This window comes from Drosophila subpulchrella, chromosome 2R (genome assembly GCF_014743375.2).
Source record: "Drosophila subpulchrella strain 33 F10 #4 breed RU33 chromosome 2R, RU_Dsub_v1.1 Primary Assembly, whole genome shotgun sequence".
NCBI classification, from domain to species: Eukaryota; Metazoa; Arthropoda; class Insecta; order Diptera; family Drosophilidae; genus Drosophila; species Drosophila subpulchrella.
In genome coordinates this window covers 9163165-9178576 of record NC_050611.1, presented here as the reverse complement: position 1 = coordinate 9178576, position 15412 = coordinate 9163165, and the positions used below count along the sequence as shown (strand labels likewise).

Below are 15412 nucleotides of genomic sequence, written 5' to 3'. Positions count from 1 at the left end.
CAATTATAAGAAGCGGGAAAAATTAAAAAGCATCAAAGGCAGATTTAATCATAAATCATTCAAATTATTCCGCATTCTTCTACACTTTTGAGGCAGGGCGGTGGATGGGCTAGTTAATAATGTTTTTTAATTTAATTAAATAATATAAGAATTTTTTAATATGTTATTGAATGTGTTGGATGCACATCCACTATTGGAAATACTTTTGCGTTTGTTTTCGAGTTACCTATCGAAAAATTCCGAATATACCAAATATTAGAAAGCAAATCAAGAAATCGACGCAATGATTGAACTTACATTAATCGATTAATGAAAAAACGCAGCTCTAAAAGCGCAAAATAAAATCGACGCTCTGACGCTTTATAATTGCTTGGAATTTGGAAATTTATTAAACCAGGGAGGAAAATGGACGACATATTGGACGAGACAACGTTTAATGCCAACATTAGACAGACTGCTCGATCCACTCTTCTGCGACCTGAATCGACTATTCACAAGGAGTTGATCGAATACGCAGCGTCTTCTTGCCGAATGTTCTACATTCAGGACGCTTCCGCCTGGCAGGAATGGTCAACGACAAACGAGGCTTTCCAAGACCTCTCCGCCCAGGTAGTCTGTAAAATATTCCTGACCGACGTACTGCCCCAATTGGACACTTACGAGCTCACGGAGAAGGTCAAGGAACGCTTGAAGCTCTTGGACCTGCATCCATTCTTCCGACGCGTTGGCCAGGGCTATAAGTACACTCCCGATTGCGACCTGGCAAGTCGATTCGTACTGCAACCCCAACAAGATTTCCTTCTAACTGGCGATATCCAGAAATCCAAGGTATTAACAGTAAACTATTCAACTTCATATGTTTTTATATGTTATGTACACTGTATAATATTTGAATATTTTGTAAGTTTATAAATAATCTTAAAATGATAACTATAATATAGAGCGTAGAGCATCTGACTCAAGTTCAAAAATCAATTTTTAATTACAAATCATTATCCAACACTTATGAGAGACCAAATCTACATAGGAACTGCAAACGAACTATGCAGTTTGGAGAATGCTTGTTATTTTGGAAAAACTAAAAATGTTAACTTTTCATGTATCCTTACCAAATATTACAAAAGTTTGGCAAGGCTAAATTGTTTAAGTTGCAGAAATACACTTAAAGACGTCACCAAAGCAAATGAATAGTCATATCTTATAAAATATCCTTTCCCTTTACAGGAAAGTACTTCCGAAGGAAGATCCCAAATCGTGCTTATAGACAACGAAGAATTACAGAGAAAGACCTGTGTTGGATACAACAGCAAAATCACTCACGAGTCTGCCGTTTTGTTTTCGGCTTTGCTTTCCACGGACCAGGAGCTTTCTATTGGCCAAATGCACGATCTGGGTGAGATTCACCAACGTTTGCGACAGGCCAAACAGAATTTCGAGGACCGTGCCAGAGTTACTCCATTTCGTGAAAACATTGATGGTCTAACTGACGATGTAGAGGTATTTGCTAATATGAAGTCTAAACTTTGTAAGGTAATGAGTGATCTTAAAAAGTAGTAGAGCAATTAAGTTTAACTTGTATTTAATCTATTTTATTACAATTCCGAAAACTATGAGATTATAATTTTCAATTTGGTTTACCATATAAAGGACCACATTTAGTGTATTTACGTTAACTATTCTGTATTTGGAATTACTACATGCATAACTGCTGTATACCATCCCATGTTTATAAACATAATTTGAGTATCTACATTTATCCTTATTATTGAATACTTTAGTATAAAACCATGTACTTTATAACTAAATACTTGAATAATTTGTATTATTGAAACACTACAGAATTCTTGTCATTTTAAAAGAAGCTAAAATATAATGATGTGAACATGGATGAAAATCAAAAAAACAACATGTCAATGATTAAAATGGAATGAAAAAAATAAACATCTTATTGATTTGTCTTGGCTACAACTCTTTTTCTGTTTGTTATATATGGTTTAAGTTTAGCAGGGCAAAGATAAGTGGGTTCTATCGATTCTTAACTATATATAAAATGTTAACTTATTAGGGCAATTCTTGTTTTGAATGTCATAAGTTATAACCGTTAATTATAACTTTCATCTGTAAAAGTTATAAGCGTTACGGTCCCTGGTTATATCATATCTTCGAATAGCCTCTTAAAGTCAAACAAAAAGAAGACTAAATGGTAAAGATAGAAATATCTAGGTATTCCCTCATTGAATAAACTCTCAATCTTAATACTTATATAATAAATAACCCTTGCAAACAGATGGTAGTTAAAAAAATTTTTAGTTTACTAAAAAATGATAGAATTCCATAATGTTCCAAGAAAACTATCGTCTCTCCATAATCACAGCGACGCGCCAGGTCAAATTTAGTACGTTATCTGTGCTGAATCATTTTCGCTGTCCCGCAATATTTAATTAACGGCAGCGATCATTGCAGTTTTAGCCGTCAGTCAAGTGAACAACATTAAGAACAAAATGCAGAAGGTTATACTGCTGCTGGTCGCCTTCCTGGCTGCGACAGTGGCCCACCAGAAGCCCGGATTGCTGCGTGTGCCGCTCCAGAGATTCCAGTCGGCCCGCCGCCACTTTGCGGATGTGGGCACAGAACTGCAGCAATTGCGCATTAAGTACGGCGGCGGCGATGTCCCCGAACCGCTGTCCAACTACATGGACGCCCAGTACTACGGACCCATTGCCATTGGCTCGCCGCCGCAGAACTTCCGTGTGGTTTTCGACACCGGCTCCTCGAACCTGTGGGTGCCCTCCAAGAAGTGCCACCTGACCAACATTGCCTGTCTGATGCACAATAAGTACGATGCCAGCAAGTCGAAGACCTACACCAAGAACGGCACTGAGTTCGCCATTCACTACGGTTCGGGCAGCTTGTCGGGATATCTGTCCACGGACACTGTTTCCATTGCCGGCCTGGACATTAAGGGTCAGACATTCGCCGAGGCTCTCAGTGAGCCCGGTCTTGTTTTCGTGGCCGCCAAGTTTGACGGCATCCTGGGCCTGGGCTACAGCTCCATATCGGTGGACAAGGTGAAGCCCCCATTCTATGCCATGTACGAACAGGGTTTGATCTCCGCTCCGGTGTTCTCCTTCTACCTGAACCGCGATCCCGCCTCCCCCGAGGGCGGTGAGATCATATTCGGCGGCTCCGATCCCAATCATTATACCGGTGATTTCACCTATCTGCCTGTTACCCGCAAGGCCTACTGGCAGATCAAGATGGATTCCGGCTCCATTGGCGATCTGGAGATCTGCAAGGGCGGTTGCCAGGTGATTGCCGACACCGGCACCTCACTGATTGCTGCTCCCTTGGCGGAGGCCACCTCTATTAACCAGAAGATCGGCGGCACTCCCATTATTGGCGGACAGGTGTGTAGCCCAGATATTAGGAATTACCTGAAGCGTTATTAATCCATTTGGTTTCCCCTTTCAGTACATTGTTTCTTGCGATCTGATCCCCAGTCTACCCGTAATCAAGTTCGTGCTTGGCGGCAAAACCTTCGAGCTGGAGGGCAAGGACTATATTCTCCGCGTGGCTCAGATGGGCAAGACCATCTGCCTGTCCGGCTTCATGGGCATCGACATCCCCCCGCCAAATGGTCCCCTGTGGATCCTGGGCGACGTTTTCATCGGCAAATACTACACCGAGTTTGACATGGGCAACGATCGTGTGGGCTTCGCCGATGCCAAATAATCGAACAAAGAAAAGTATACTTAAAATTTGAATTGTAAACATTATCGATCCCATTGTGGCTTAATCCGAAGAAGCTACGGAATATATATGTATTAGCTATAGCGTTTCTTTGTTTGATTGTGAGTTGTTTATGCCAACATTTTGCTTACTTATCAGCCAAATGTATTTTGCTTGCTCTGCTATTTGATAAGCTCCCAAGCAATATACTATATTATGTATACGGGTGAATTGCATTTGTCATCATCAGTGGCGGGGCTAACTGAAAACGAATGTACATGGCTGTCTGGGAAGCTTTTTCCACTTAATTATTTTGTATAATGTATATTCTTCTATTATGTGATTCGTTCCAGCAGAGCGAAGCTTGAACCAGCCGGCTGATAACAAATCTCGGGGGCTCAACGGCTTCCTCTGTTGTCATTTAATTAACACAACTCTACAAAGTGCACGAATTTCCACTCACATTTCTTTTGTGCATATTATTTTCGGAAGAATCAGAGACTTTTCGGGTCGACTGTTTTGAAATTTTCTTTTCTTATCAACAAATTGTATCTTATATTTAAAATCGTGTCTGCTTGTTGCGATACGATCACTCTAAAGTCAAATTTATAGTTTCTTAACAACTACGAGAATGTTTTTATAAGTAATTCCTTCCAGCTTCGTAATATTAGAATAGATGTCAAACTACTGTTCCGTCAATAAAACAATGAAATAAAGATGGATCTTTATGGAATAAAAATACTAGGTAACCCTCGGAACAAACCGGTTGCTAATCCATAGTAGTGTGTAATTTCAGTATTGCAAATTTCTAAGAAAAAGGTTTAGATTGTCGTATTGAATACCTATGTATGTATCAAAACAAAACAAAAATGGTTGGTACTTAAAATGTGTCGCTATTACATGGTTCATAAATTAAACTTTTCAGAAGCACTCATCAAACTTAAAAACTTTAGATGCACTTAGACTACTTGGCAAATTCGGAAAATGATAGTTCTACGGATTTGTAGAATTAAGAATTTGTTAAATATCTGTCGCATTTGGATCAAAGCGAAAGATTTTATACGTAATTAAGTTGCTTAGAACCAATGGTCTAAAAAATCTTAGTTTCACAATTTTATATCTATACTTTCTAATACATTCCCATTGTGTCTGCAATGAATCATCCATATTTATAAAATCAGGCCCCAATTACTGAGATCCGCTACCGTTTTCACCTACATAATTCCATTGTTTTTGCCGGGCCTATCAGCTTGCAGTTACTCGAGATAGCCTTCGACCCAAACCGAAGGAATAGAAAACAACTGGCGCGTGTGGGTTCTTCCGGATCGATGTCAGGTCTGACGTATGTTTGGGATCGGCTGCATTCGTAGAGAACTTTTCGGCGGACTAAAGAATGCCTCTATTGGCTCACCAGACTATCAATGGAACTCCATGCGCAGTGACAGTGCCAGTGCCCCTGAAGTGACCTTTGTACCGTGGCTGAATCAGCAAAAGTGAACGATAGCCGGTTAAGAGGTGCTTGTTTAGTTGCGAGAACAATCCATATAGTCGAAATTGTTTAACTTATCTATAACTATGAGCTTCAAAATGGAACTGTTTTTTCAAAAAAAAATTATGTTCTTAAATGATCAAGGCTTCTTCAATCTGCTTTGTAACAAATATATTTAAGCTAATTATCGAACAGTATTTGTATAACTTGAAATCTCAAAAATATAAATTATATTGCCGGCTAGGGCCTAATTCCAGGTAGCCAAGTTTGACTGTACCATGTAGAGTAAAAGTAGCGGCTGAGTAAATAAGATGACCATTTAATACTAGGCAAAGATACTAAGCTAATAGATACAGGCTGGCAGGCGAGCTGTGATTTGTTTGTTTCTCCGCGAACCCCGCTGCATCTGCTCACTTCGGTTTGACATTGGCCGCCAGTTCGTCGGCGGTCGGCGTGGATGTGTCAACGGCGGTCACGGCCTCAGGCACCGGCTGCACCTCCGGCTGGACCTCCACCGTCTTCGCTGTGCTCAGGCTGGGTTCGCGCTCCTCGTCCGACTCCGTGGACTCGCGGATCAGCTGCAGGGACGTGATCAGCTTGCCACCAGCCGCCACCTTGTACATATCACAGGTCTCGTTTACGTAGCGATTGAAGACGTCCGGCTTGTCGGCGTAAACGTGATGGCCGGCGCCCGTCACGATCTTGATGTCCACCATGTTGCTGCCCCGCTGCGACTTGATCTTCTCCCCCGACGAAGAGTCGATCCACGATCGCGAGCCGTAGATGAATGTGATGGGTATGTCGCTGCGCACGTCCTTGATGCGGTGGATCATGGGATGCTTGGCCCAGCCGAAGGACTGCATCATTGTGTGGAAGGCGGACTCACCGCTGGGGTTCTGCGCATTGCACTGGTGTATGTACTGCGGCAGCAGGTTGATGTCCTCTTCGATCGTGCTCTGGAACTTGCGCATAATGTCCGGCCGCGTCTTCTGCACCACCCACTGGCCAAAGGGTCCGGCGGCGCGCAGAGCCCACAGCGGATTGAGCGGGGTCAGGACCCTAGCTATGGCCCGCACCCAGAGCGGTATGGTTTTGCCGTTGGTCGAGTCCGAGGGCTTCTCGGGGAAGCCCCAGGGATCGGCCAGTATCAGGTGCTTCACTCGCTCCGGGTATGTTAGCGCGTAGCTGGAGGCAATGAAACCGCCCATCGAGTGGCCCAGCAGGATCATGTCATTGATGTTCATTTCGCGTCGCCACTCCTCCACCGATTTCACAAATTGCTTCTCGCACACCAGGGCATCCTTGGCGAACAGCGGTCGCGAGCTGCGTCCGAATCCCAGGATGTCCATGGCGTATACCGGCCGACCCTTGGCGAAGGCATCCAGGTTCATCACCCACAGGGCAATGCCCGCACCCAAGCCATGGAGCAAGACCAGGGGCACCTCCTTGGACTCTGTGTTCATGCTGATGGTCCAGATCTTGTCGGCCTCGCCCACCGCCGGACCAATGTCTACGAAGAAGCCCCTGTAGGGCAGCTTCACGTAGGACAGTATCTTCTTCTCAACGGCGCGGAGCATTGTTGGTGAGCTGGATGTCCAGTTACACAACCATTTCCAGAGGAAGAATCTGTTGTTTCGGGGATCCTGCGAGAGAAAGAGAAAGTGACGAGTGAATTTGGGGGGTAAAACTACAATAACAGAGTGTTGTGGGTTCGATGGGCACCTCTTGCCGCTGGCTATGCGATCCATGCCAGGTGTTCCCAGCCGAAAATTACTTAACCAGCGGCCGTGAGTCAATTGCGCAGTTGTTTTTGCAAAATGGGGCCAGGGAAATGGGGATATATTTTTTGTTGTTGAGGGATCTTTCGTAATTTCAGCTGGCAAAGCCGACTACGTTGGTGAGATGGAGCCGGACCTGGACCCACACTGCTTACCTCTAGGTCCATGCCCTTGGATCCCGATGCCGTGCACGATCCCTGCGCGACTGTGGGCAGCGGCAGGTTGGAAATAGAGGCGGAAGTGGAAGTGGGCGGCGGATCCACCACGTCGCCGCTCGCCAATGCCAGCGGTTCGCTCATCTCGCTCCCGATACCAACGATCCGGGTCTCTCACTTGTGATTTTTATGGGTCGAGCGGTGGTATGTGGTGTGTGTGGTGTGCGGGGGGGTCTGTTCTGGTCTGGTTTGGTCTCCTAACAATAATAATATTCCGCCACCATTTGCGCGCTACGTGCGTACCCGTCGAAAGTCGAGAGTTTCATGAAAATTCCAACGAAAGTAAAATCAAATTTGTACCCCTTTTAGTACTGCCGAGTTGTGATGACTTTGAACTTCTGCTAATGCTAATGCTCAGCGGCAAGTGCTTGGGTTTGTTCTGGATTCTGATTCGGTTTCCGTGTCGCAATTACATGTTATCTATTCTAATGGTGAAATACTCATTGTTGTTGCTAATCTGGTGGGAAGAGGCACTAACTAACCCACACAAATAGAAAAACAAACAGAGTGCGGTCACACCGTCAGCTGGCCCGGTCAGCTGTTCGCCGGCAGTGTTGATCAACGCTTGGGCAGGGGCATGGACGTTGTTGTGGGACGGAAAAAGGGGATCCCTTTAAAAATTAACCCATTGGTTGGCTGAAATAAGTTCCTTTGTTTTTAAAGATTTTGCTTTTTTTTTTATCAAAGTTAAAAGTGATTTGTACAACGATTTGGCACTGTCAATTACATATAAGTAGACATATCAAAATAAAGATTACATAACCAATCATTCACATTTAAGACAACTTTAAATAATTGTAATTTTACATAAATTGAATACATTTTTAATTTAACTTAAGAAATTATATGTATCTGCCCACATTTAGAATATTATTATATGCAAAATCCTAAGGGTAACACAAACTTTTCTAGTAGCGAAGAAGGGTACATGAAATATTTGTACTTGGAAAATTGTAATTAACTTTTATTAAACTTGATTTGTAGATTTTGTATTGTCAACATAATTAAAGTATGTGTGTTATTTATATTAAGGTTTTTAAAGTTACATATTATTCCCGTCGCGTTAAAAAACCTTCTTTTAATTTAAAAAAGTTCTAGTTTTTTATATTTTATGGTTAAAGAGGGAAAATATATTTTTTAACGATTCTGTTAAAAGAAAGTTGTTTATGTTGTTAAATTTCTTAAAAACAAAAAGGATCATTCCTTTATTAATAGTACTGCTAAATTGCAAACAAAAAAAACCGATGCATATGAAAAACTTTATACAATAAATCCTATAGTTCTAAAAAATCACCATTTTAGAACAGAACCGAGTCCTATAAATAGGGCCTTCCGCAGCTGGAGGCCCCGAAGAAGAAGAGCAACGCATCACTGGACCCCCGGCGTAAACGGTCACTTTAACAGGGACGTGTGCTCCAAGAATATTGCAATTGGCAATTACTCCGCACATGGACGGCATAAACAAGTACAACGAATTTGTGGCGCTGCACAAGCCGCAGCTGGAGTCCTCGGCGATTCCGGTTCACTTTTGGCCAGCTCTGTACCGGAAACTGGCCACGGACACCTTCGATGCTGGCGAGGCACTGCAGCTAATGCTGATTGACTACGACGAGGATGAGGAGCAGAATCCCGCCGAGGACGACGACAGTCCCAATCCGGTGTTCGCACTGGGCGTAGCCAGGGAGCAGGGCGTGAAGGCGACTGATCCTCAGGCCATCTACTTGATAGACCACGCCTGGACATTCAGGCTAAGCGGCGCCCGGCAGCAATTGGAACAGCATGCGCAACTGGCTGACCGACTGTCGGCCATCACTGGCGTGGATCTGGAGTTGGAGGACCGCGTCGACAAGATCCTGCGCCGCCTGTGGAAGTACTGCCAAGCCTACTCCATCGGCAGCGAGGGCTTGTCGGATGAGGAGCGCCAGCCCATCTGGTATGTAATGGACGAAGTGGGTTCGGCGGTGAATCACTCGGATGATCCCAACTTTCGGCTGGTTCCGCTGCTCTACCTGAACACCCAGACCACCTACAGTGTGCTCTTCCCGATTCGCGACTGCGAGGCCGGGGATCAAGTCACCCGCGATGTGGTGGAGTATGTGGCCAAAGAGGCACCGCAACGGGCTGTTCTGCTTCTGCCGTGGCGCGATGCTGATCTAACGGGCGAAAGCTTCTTGCAGGTGGAGCCCCGGGCGGACTACTTCACCAGCGGTCACATCCCAGAAACTTATCCCAAAGACAACACCGATCCACTGCCAGCCAGGTCGCGGTGCGATCCCCTGAAGGTGTACGCCGAGTACGAGGTGGTGCGTCAGCATCTCACTTCGCCCGAGTTCATCCTGGTTGCCAATGAAGACGAAGCCGATGTCCTGTGGCTCACTCATCATTTCAAGAAATTTGAGGAGCTTGCTGATCAGTCGCCCGGCAAGTTCATCAATCAGTTTCCGTTCGAGTACGTGATCACCATCAAGGATCTGCTCAGCATTGTGGGACGACGGGCGGCCAAGGAGCACCACAATGGCCTTACGCTGGAAACGTATCCCAGTTGGCTGCCCACCACCTATAACTTGTCCACGGAACTGAAGGAGTTCGCCGCCTATTACCAAACGAGAGCAGCCAAGGGCCTCGATAACCACTGGATCATCAAGCCCTGGAACTTGGCTCGCGGTCTGGACACCCACATCACGGACAACATCAAGCAGATTGTGCGTCTGCCGGCTACTGGGCCGAAAATTGCCCAGAAGTACATCGAGCGACCGGTACTCTTTAGTCGCGAGGAGTTGGAGGGACGCGTAAAGTTCGATATACGCTACGTGATCCTTCTGAAGTCCGTGAAACCCTTAAAGGCCTATGTACACCGAAAGTTCTTCTTGCGCTTTGCCAATCATCCCTTCTCTCTGGATCACTTCGATGACTACCAGAAGCACTACACGGTGATGAACTACCAGGAGGAGGCGCAGCTGCACCACGTCAAGTGCGACGACTTCCTGACCCTCTGGCAGGAGCAGTATCCCGATAACAATTGGTCGACCCTGGAGCAGGAGATCTGTAAAATGCTTCATGAGGTGCTGAAGTGCGCCAGTCAAGCGGAACCACCTTGCGGAATGGCACCTTGTGCCCAATCTCGCGCCCTGTACGCAGCAGACATCATGCTCCGCTGGAAGGACGATGGGGAAAAGGTGATGGAGCCGCAGTTGCTGGAGATCAACTGGACGCCCGACTGTAAACGCGCTTGCGACTATTATCCCGACTTCTTCAACGACATTTTCCGGCTGCTCTTCCTGGACGAGGACAACGACGAAAGCTTTCGGCTGCTGACGGCAGACAATTGACATGATAAATCGATCAATAAACATGATTTCCTAATGCTTAATGCTTATTCGTGTATTTCATTTCGTTTAGACTATACAAAACTTAAATAGCTTGCAATTTGTACAATATACAAGTAGGTGTGTGTATGCTTCTATGCGTGGGGAACTAGGTGCTAAAGGCTTAACTAACTAGGACAGCAAGTCAGTTGGTGGTGTGGCTTATGGTTCTATCATAGCTTGGACAAGTTCTATAGTCAAGAATTTAGTGTAGAGTTCAAAGAGTGAGCTTACAATTAACGCGTCTACAATTCTCAATTGCAAATGGCACTTGATGAACGATGAACAATGGTAAATGGTAAATAGTGAAATGATAACTATACAGGATGATATCCCAAGAATTTATATTAGAGTCGATGCTAACTTTAACTTAAGGCAATTTCAAAGGCACCCCCAGTCGAGCTAAGTTCACCGTGGAACGGAAACGATAAAGTCTATCCAAACATAAGGCAAATATGTTATAGTCTTCTATAAATAAGCTGTCAAGGGTCTTGTACTTGGCTTAGTTCTTCATTCAACACGTGGGATCTTGGCTTAACTCTGAATAATACATGTACGAACTAATAGTGTGAAAATGCAAGGGAATAATGTCAATGAATGAATCTTAAACTAGCTAGGTGGTACACCTAAAATATCGCTTACAGCTAAGGCTTGACTACAACCACTAAACGCAGGAATCGTCAAAGTCCAGGCGTATCTTCTCATCAGCGGAAGCTAGCTTATGTATAGTCTTTTTGATGCGCAGCGCTGGTAAGCGCACGTTGGGGTTTTGGTGCCAGCACTCTTTCATGAGCTTGGACATGCCAGCCAGTAACTAAAGATTAGAAAAAATTTGCTTTACAATTCTGAAGGTCGATTTCAACGAGATAGTCTTACCGAATCTGAGCTCCAGCGATTGGGAATGGAAGGCCTGTAGTTGTCAATGCAGACCACCTTGCGCATATCCTCAAAGCTGGGATCCATGGGCACCACATCGTAAAAGGGCACCTTGTACTCCTCGGCAATGCCGCACGAGATGGTGCGGCGACAAACCTCCCACAGGACCAGTCCAAAAGCATAAATATCTGTGCGGCGCAGTGCCTCAAAGCATTCCAAGTCGATGCTGTGGGGGAAGCAAATTTTAATATCAAAACATCTTGGTAGTAAGCCATGAAGTACGCACCTCTCATCTAGAACCTCTGGGGCCATGTAGCGTTTGGTGCCCACTTTGGGATTGTTGCCCAGGTCCAGTTGTCCTGTGACATGCGAATGGGTGACGGCCAGTCCAAAATCGGCTATCACGCAGGACCCGTCCGAGTTGACCAATATGTTCTTAGACTTCAAATCTCGATGAGCCATCGCTGGCTTGCCTTGCTTGCCGAATATCTCTGTGTGCAGGTGCACCAGTCCATTGGCTATCGATAGACAAATCCACACCATGTCGTTGTGGCTTAGAGCGTTGCGGTTCAGGTGATCGAAGAGCGAGCCCAGCGGGAAGTAGTGCGTCATCAGCCAAAGTTGGGTGCACGAGTTGCGCGACGTCATGTCGGAGCCGATGAAGCCGAGAATGTTTTCATGGCGGAGCAAAATGGTGCTGAAAAATAGGGTCGGTTATTATTGATGATTCATAAAATGCAACAGGTGACGTGACAATGACGTTTAGTTTTAAATGTATAATGTGGAATAATCTTAGGCACTTTTTCTCATCTTTTATACGAGTTTCAATTCCAACAATAACATTTCGTATAAAAATAAGAAAATGTACATTAATTTTTAGGATTTTTCTTAAGAAACTTATATCTTGTTTGATTAATAATTAGAATCAATTAAACCAGGCAAAAAAGATCTATGTAAAGTGTAGCCCTCACCTGTAGATCTCTGTCTCCCGTTTCCAGGACTCTTCGTCGCGACTGAAGAATATTTTGACGGCAATACTCTCGCCGTGCCAGTGACCGCGCCACACCTCGCCGTATTTGCCTCGTCCGATGCACTCGATCAGGGTGACCTGTTTGGCCAGAGTGCGCTGCACCAGCAGGGGCAGTCCACTGCCCGATCCCGAGGTCACCGAGTGCTGGAGGTACTCCCTCAGTGTACTGTCGCCGGCGCTAGTGGCCCGCAGCAGCTCATCATTGACCAAATAAGCCTCCGGATCCTGCTTGGTGCGCGAGGCAGCCAATCGTTTGCGATGGTTGCGACGGATGATGAAGATGGTCACAGCGCCCAGCATCGCGATGATCAGAAATGGACCCAAAATGGCGGCCGACATCTTGCTTATATTACTGGTATTGGCCGTTATCACCGTAACATCATTGGCAAAGGGCAGCAGTTCGGGAAATTCTCCATCATTGCAGTGGTCGCCGGCACAGCAGACCATATTGACGAACTTGGCCGTATTGCGTTTGCTGGGGCCATTGATCTTTAGCGAGTTCTGGCTGCAGTACATAGGCAGATGGTCCGGCGAGGTGATACAGCCGCGAGACACGTGCTCCTGACCATCAGCATCGCGTGTGCGGGACTTCCAGCACTATAAGAGTGGAAACAGAGATTTGGTTATAAATTTGTATGGTTTCTTTGGGCATAACTCACCTGAATGGCATTCTGGCAGGTATGGGAAAGTTCATAGGGATCCAAGCAGGGTGGCTCGCAGGAATAGCATTTGTATCTGTTTAAAGAGAGGGTTTTAATAATATTTATAGTAAGTTTGAAGAGGAAAGAACTCCATGTAAAGCTTTAACATAGGAAAAATGTCACTCCATATCTTAAGATTGATTATTCGTTTTTTAGTCTATTTATCTTTTTTAATTATTTATTTTTTATTATTCTGATAAATAATAAAATATTTAAGTGTGGAAATATCATAAACAAATACTTTATGTGTATAGGGCGTTTCAGAAATCTTTGACAATATTCAGTACATAAAAAACAAGGAAGAACGCTATAGTCGAGTACCTCGACTATCAGATACCCGTTACTCAGCTAAAGGGACCAAAGGAAAGTGGAGATATGCAAGCAGCAAATGCGCCACCTACCGGCGGTAGACAGATTTAAGCGTTGTGGGCGTTAGAGTGGGCGTGGCAAAGTTTTTTTTAAATCAATCGATAGGTATTGACGAGACCAATACATTTCAGTTAAAATTTTTTATCTAGCACGAAAAATGTGGGCGCCACAGGCTTGGGCGGTTTGTGGGCGTTAGAGTGGGCGTGGCATATTCGCGTGACAAACTTGCGCTGCGCTCAAGCCTACGGAATCTAAATCTGAAATCCCATTTCTCTATCTTTGATATTTTCCGAGGTATCCGCGATCATATTTACGATTTTTTGAAGTTTGTGGGCGGTTTGTGGGCGTTAAAGCAGGCGTGGCAAACTTTTTTTGGGGTCAATCGATAGGTATTGATGAGAACAATGCATTTCAGTTAAAATTTTTGTTCTAGCATCAAAACTGTAGGAGCCACAGTTTTGGGCGGTTTGTGGGCGTTAGAGTGGGCGTGGCACTTTTCTGAAACAAACTTGCGCTGCGCAGGAATCTCAGGAATCTGCATGCCTAATCTCAGTATTGTTGCTCTTATAGTTTCCGAGATCTCAGCGTTCATACGGACAGACGGACAGACGGACAGACGGACATGGCTAGATCGACTCGGCTAGTGATCCTGATCAAGAATATATATACTTTATGGGGTCGGAAACGCTTCCTTCTGCCTGTTACATACTTTCCGACGAATCTAGTATACCCTTTTACTCTACGAGTAACGGGTATAACTAGGAAAAATCCTTATAAGTATTAGAGCTAACTATTTATGCATCGTTTCAAAATTATTTTATTGGTTACTGCTTAATATTTGAATTTTTAGATCCTAACTCCGAGTGGAAAGGAATCAGTTCAACGCGATTTCCTGGGACACCTCGATAATATCGAATTTCCATCTAATTACTGTAGTTTTTACCTTCTTTTCATGCGGCGCTTACTCTTAATGTGTCTCCTAATCAAGGATTAGCAGCATGGTAGATGGGTGGGAACAGAGGTTAGCAATACAGTGGAATTTTGGACAAAAGCAGGGAGTACAAGCTATAAGAGTTAGGATCAAGAACCAAGATTACCTGGGATGCGTCTGCACAGAGTTTTGGGGAACGGCTGGGAACTCTTTGCCATTGAGATGGGGTGAGGATAGGGGCTCCATGTCTATATCCGGAATGTCCTCCCGCAGATGATCGCTGATTTCAGCTGAAAAACAACAAATGCACATTAAAGCATACATATGTATGTACATACATCCGCGCAAGGCCCCACCACTACCACACGCACACGCACAGCAAGTTCTGTATACACACACGGAACTGTGGTGTGCGTGGGTAAATCATTAAGAAAATGCACTTATGCTGCAAAACGCCCACGACATCCGTTTATATAATGCGTTCTATGTTGCTTTTTATGGGGGGTTTTTACTTATTGGCTTGCCGAGAACACCTTTTCACATCTAGTCTTGCAAAATACGCAGCACAATTGGATAGAACCGTAGCATATGAAAACAAATCGGACCCATCCAAAACACTTGGTCACTTTTCAAGCACTTTGTTGGGGCCTTCAAACCCTTTACAGCCCGCTTTTCTCATACGCACGCCCTTCTAAAAACACTCATTAATTGATTAACACTAATTAAAGCCCACCTCTGGCATTATTGTATATTGAAAACGACAATAGAAAAATTAAAAATAAATTGGACTCCATTGCTCCATTCCGTTTTAGAGTGCGTAAAGTGTGCCCAGAGGGGGGTGAACACGAGAAGGCAAAAACATAAAAATACCAAAAATACCGGGTCTTTGGATTTCCTAAATTGCCTACCTTAATATACCAAAGCATTGA

General features: G+C 44.6%; 5 protein-coding genes across 9 annotated transcripts; 3 read left to right on the top strand and 2 right to left on the bottom strand.

The window, feature by feature from the left end:
- The first annotated feature begins 365 nt into the window (after positions 1-365).
- Positions 366-1619, top strand: LOC119551242. The gene is made up of 2 exons (XM_037860486.1): positions 366-828; positions 1225-1619. Exons 1-2 carry the CDS (start codon positions 406-408, stop codon positions 1552-1554), a joined length of 753 nt encoding a protein of 250 aa, XP_037716414.1. The 5' UTR covers positions 366-405; the 3' UTR covers positions 1555-1619.
- A 794-nt stretch (positions 1620-2413) lies between these two features.
- On the top strand, positions 2414-3834 carry LOC119549721 (lysosomal aspartic protease). Its single transcript, XM_037857959.1, has 2 exons — positions 2414-3407; positions 3472-3834. The coding sequence occupies exons 1-2, from the start codon at positions 2502-2504 to the stop codon at positions 3730-3732; spliced, it is 1167 nt and encodes a 388-aa protein (XP_037713887.1). The 5' UTR covers positions 2414-2501; the 3' UTR covers positions 3733-3834.
- A 1683-nt stretch (positions 3835-5517) lies between these two features.
- LOC119549720 ((Lyso)-N-acylphosphatidylethanolamine lipase) lies at positions 5518-7656 on the bottom strand. Of its 4 annotated transcripts, none has more exons than XM_037857955.1 (2): positions 7512-7656; positions 5518-6861 (listed from the first exon to the last, which is right to left on the bottom strand). In XM_037857955.1, the coding sequence occupies exon 2, from the start codon at positions 6793-6795 to the stop codon at positions 5629-5631; it is 1167 nt and encodes a 388-aa protein (XP_037713883.1). In that variant the 5' UTR covers positions 6796-6861; positions 7512-7656; the 3' UTR covers positions 5518-5628. The 4 variants fall into 4 exon arrangements, with proteins under 4 accessions (XP_037713883.1, XP_037713882.1, XP_037713884.1 ...); XM_037857954.1 differs by having other exon boundaries at positions 7152-7638; XM_037857956.1 differs by having other exon boundaries at positions 7455-7637.
- A 928-nt stretch (positions 7657-8584) lies between these two features.
- Positions 8585-10587, top strand: LOC119550134 (tubulin--tyrosine ligase-like protein 12). The gene has a single exon (XM_037858633.1). The coding sequence runs from the start codon at positions 8660-8662 to the stop codon at positions 10538-10540; it is 1881 nt and encodes a 626-aa protein (XP_037714561.1). The 5' UTR covers positions 8585-8659; the 3' UTR covers positions 10541-10587.
- On the bottom strand, positions 10567-15316 carry LOC119550135 (activin receptor type-1). 2 transcript variants are annotated; one of them, XM_037858634.1, is made up of 8 exons: positions 15217-15316; positions 14650-14773; positions 14496-14531; positions 13142-13217; positions 12424-13079; positions 11739-12149; positions 11453-11678; positions 10567-11390 (listed from the first exon to the last, which is right to left on the bottom strand). In XM_037858634.1, the coding sequence occupies exons 1-8, from the start codon at positions 15275-15277 to the stop codon at positions 11241-11243; spliced, it is 1740 nt and encodes a 579-aa protein (XP_037714562.1). In that variant the 5' UTR covers positions 15278-15316; the 3' UTR covers positions 10567-11240. The 2 variants fall into 2 exon arrangements, with proteins under 2 accessions (XP_037714562.1, XP_037714563.1); XM_037858635.1 differs by lacking the exon at positions 14496-14531.
- Between the last annotated feature and the right edge of the window lie 96 nt (positions 15317-15412).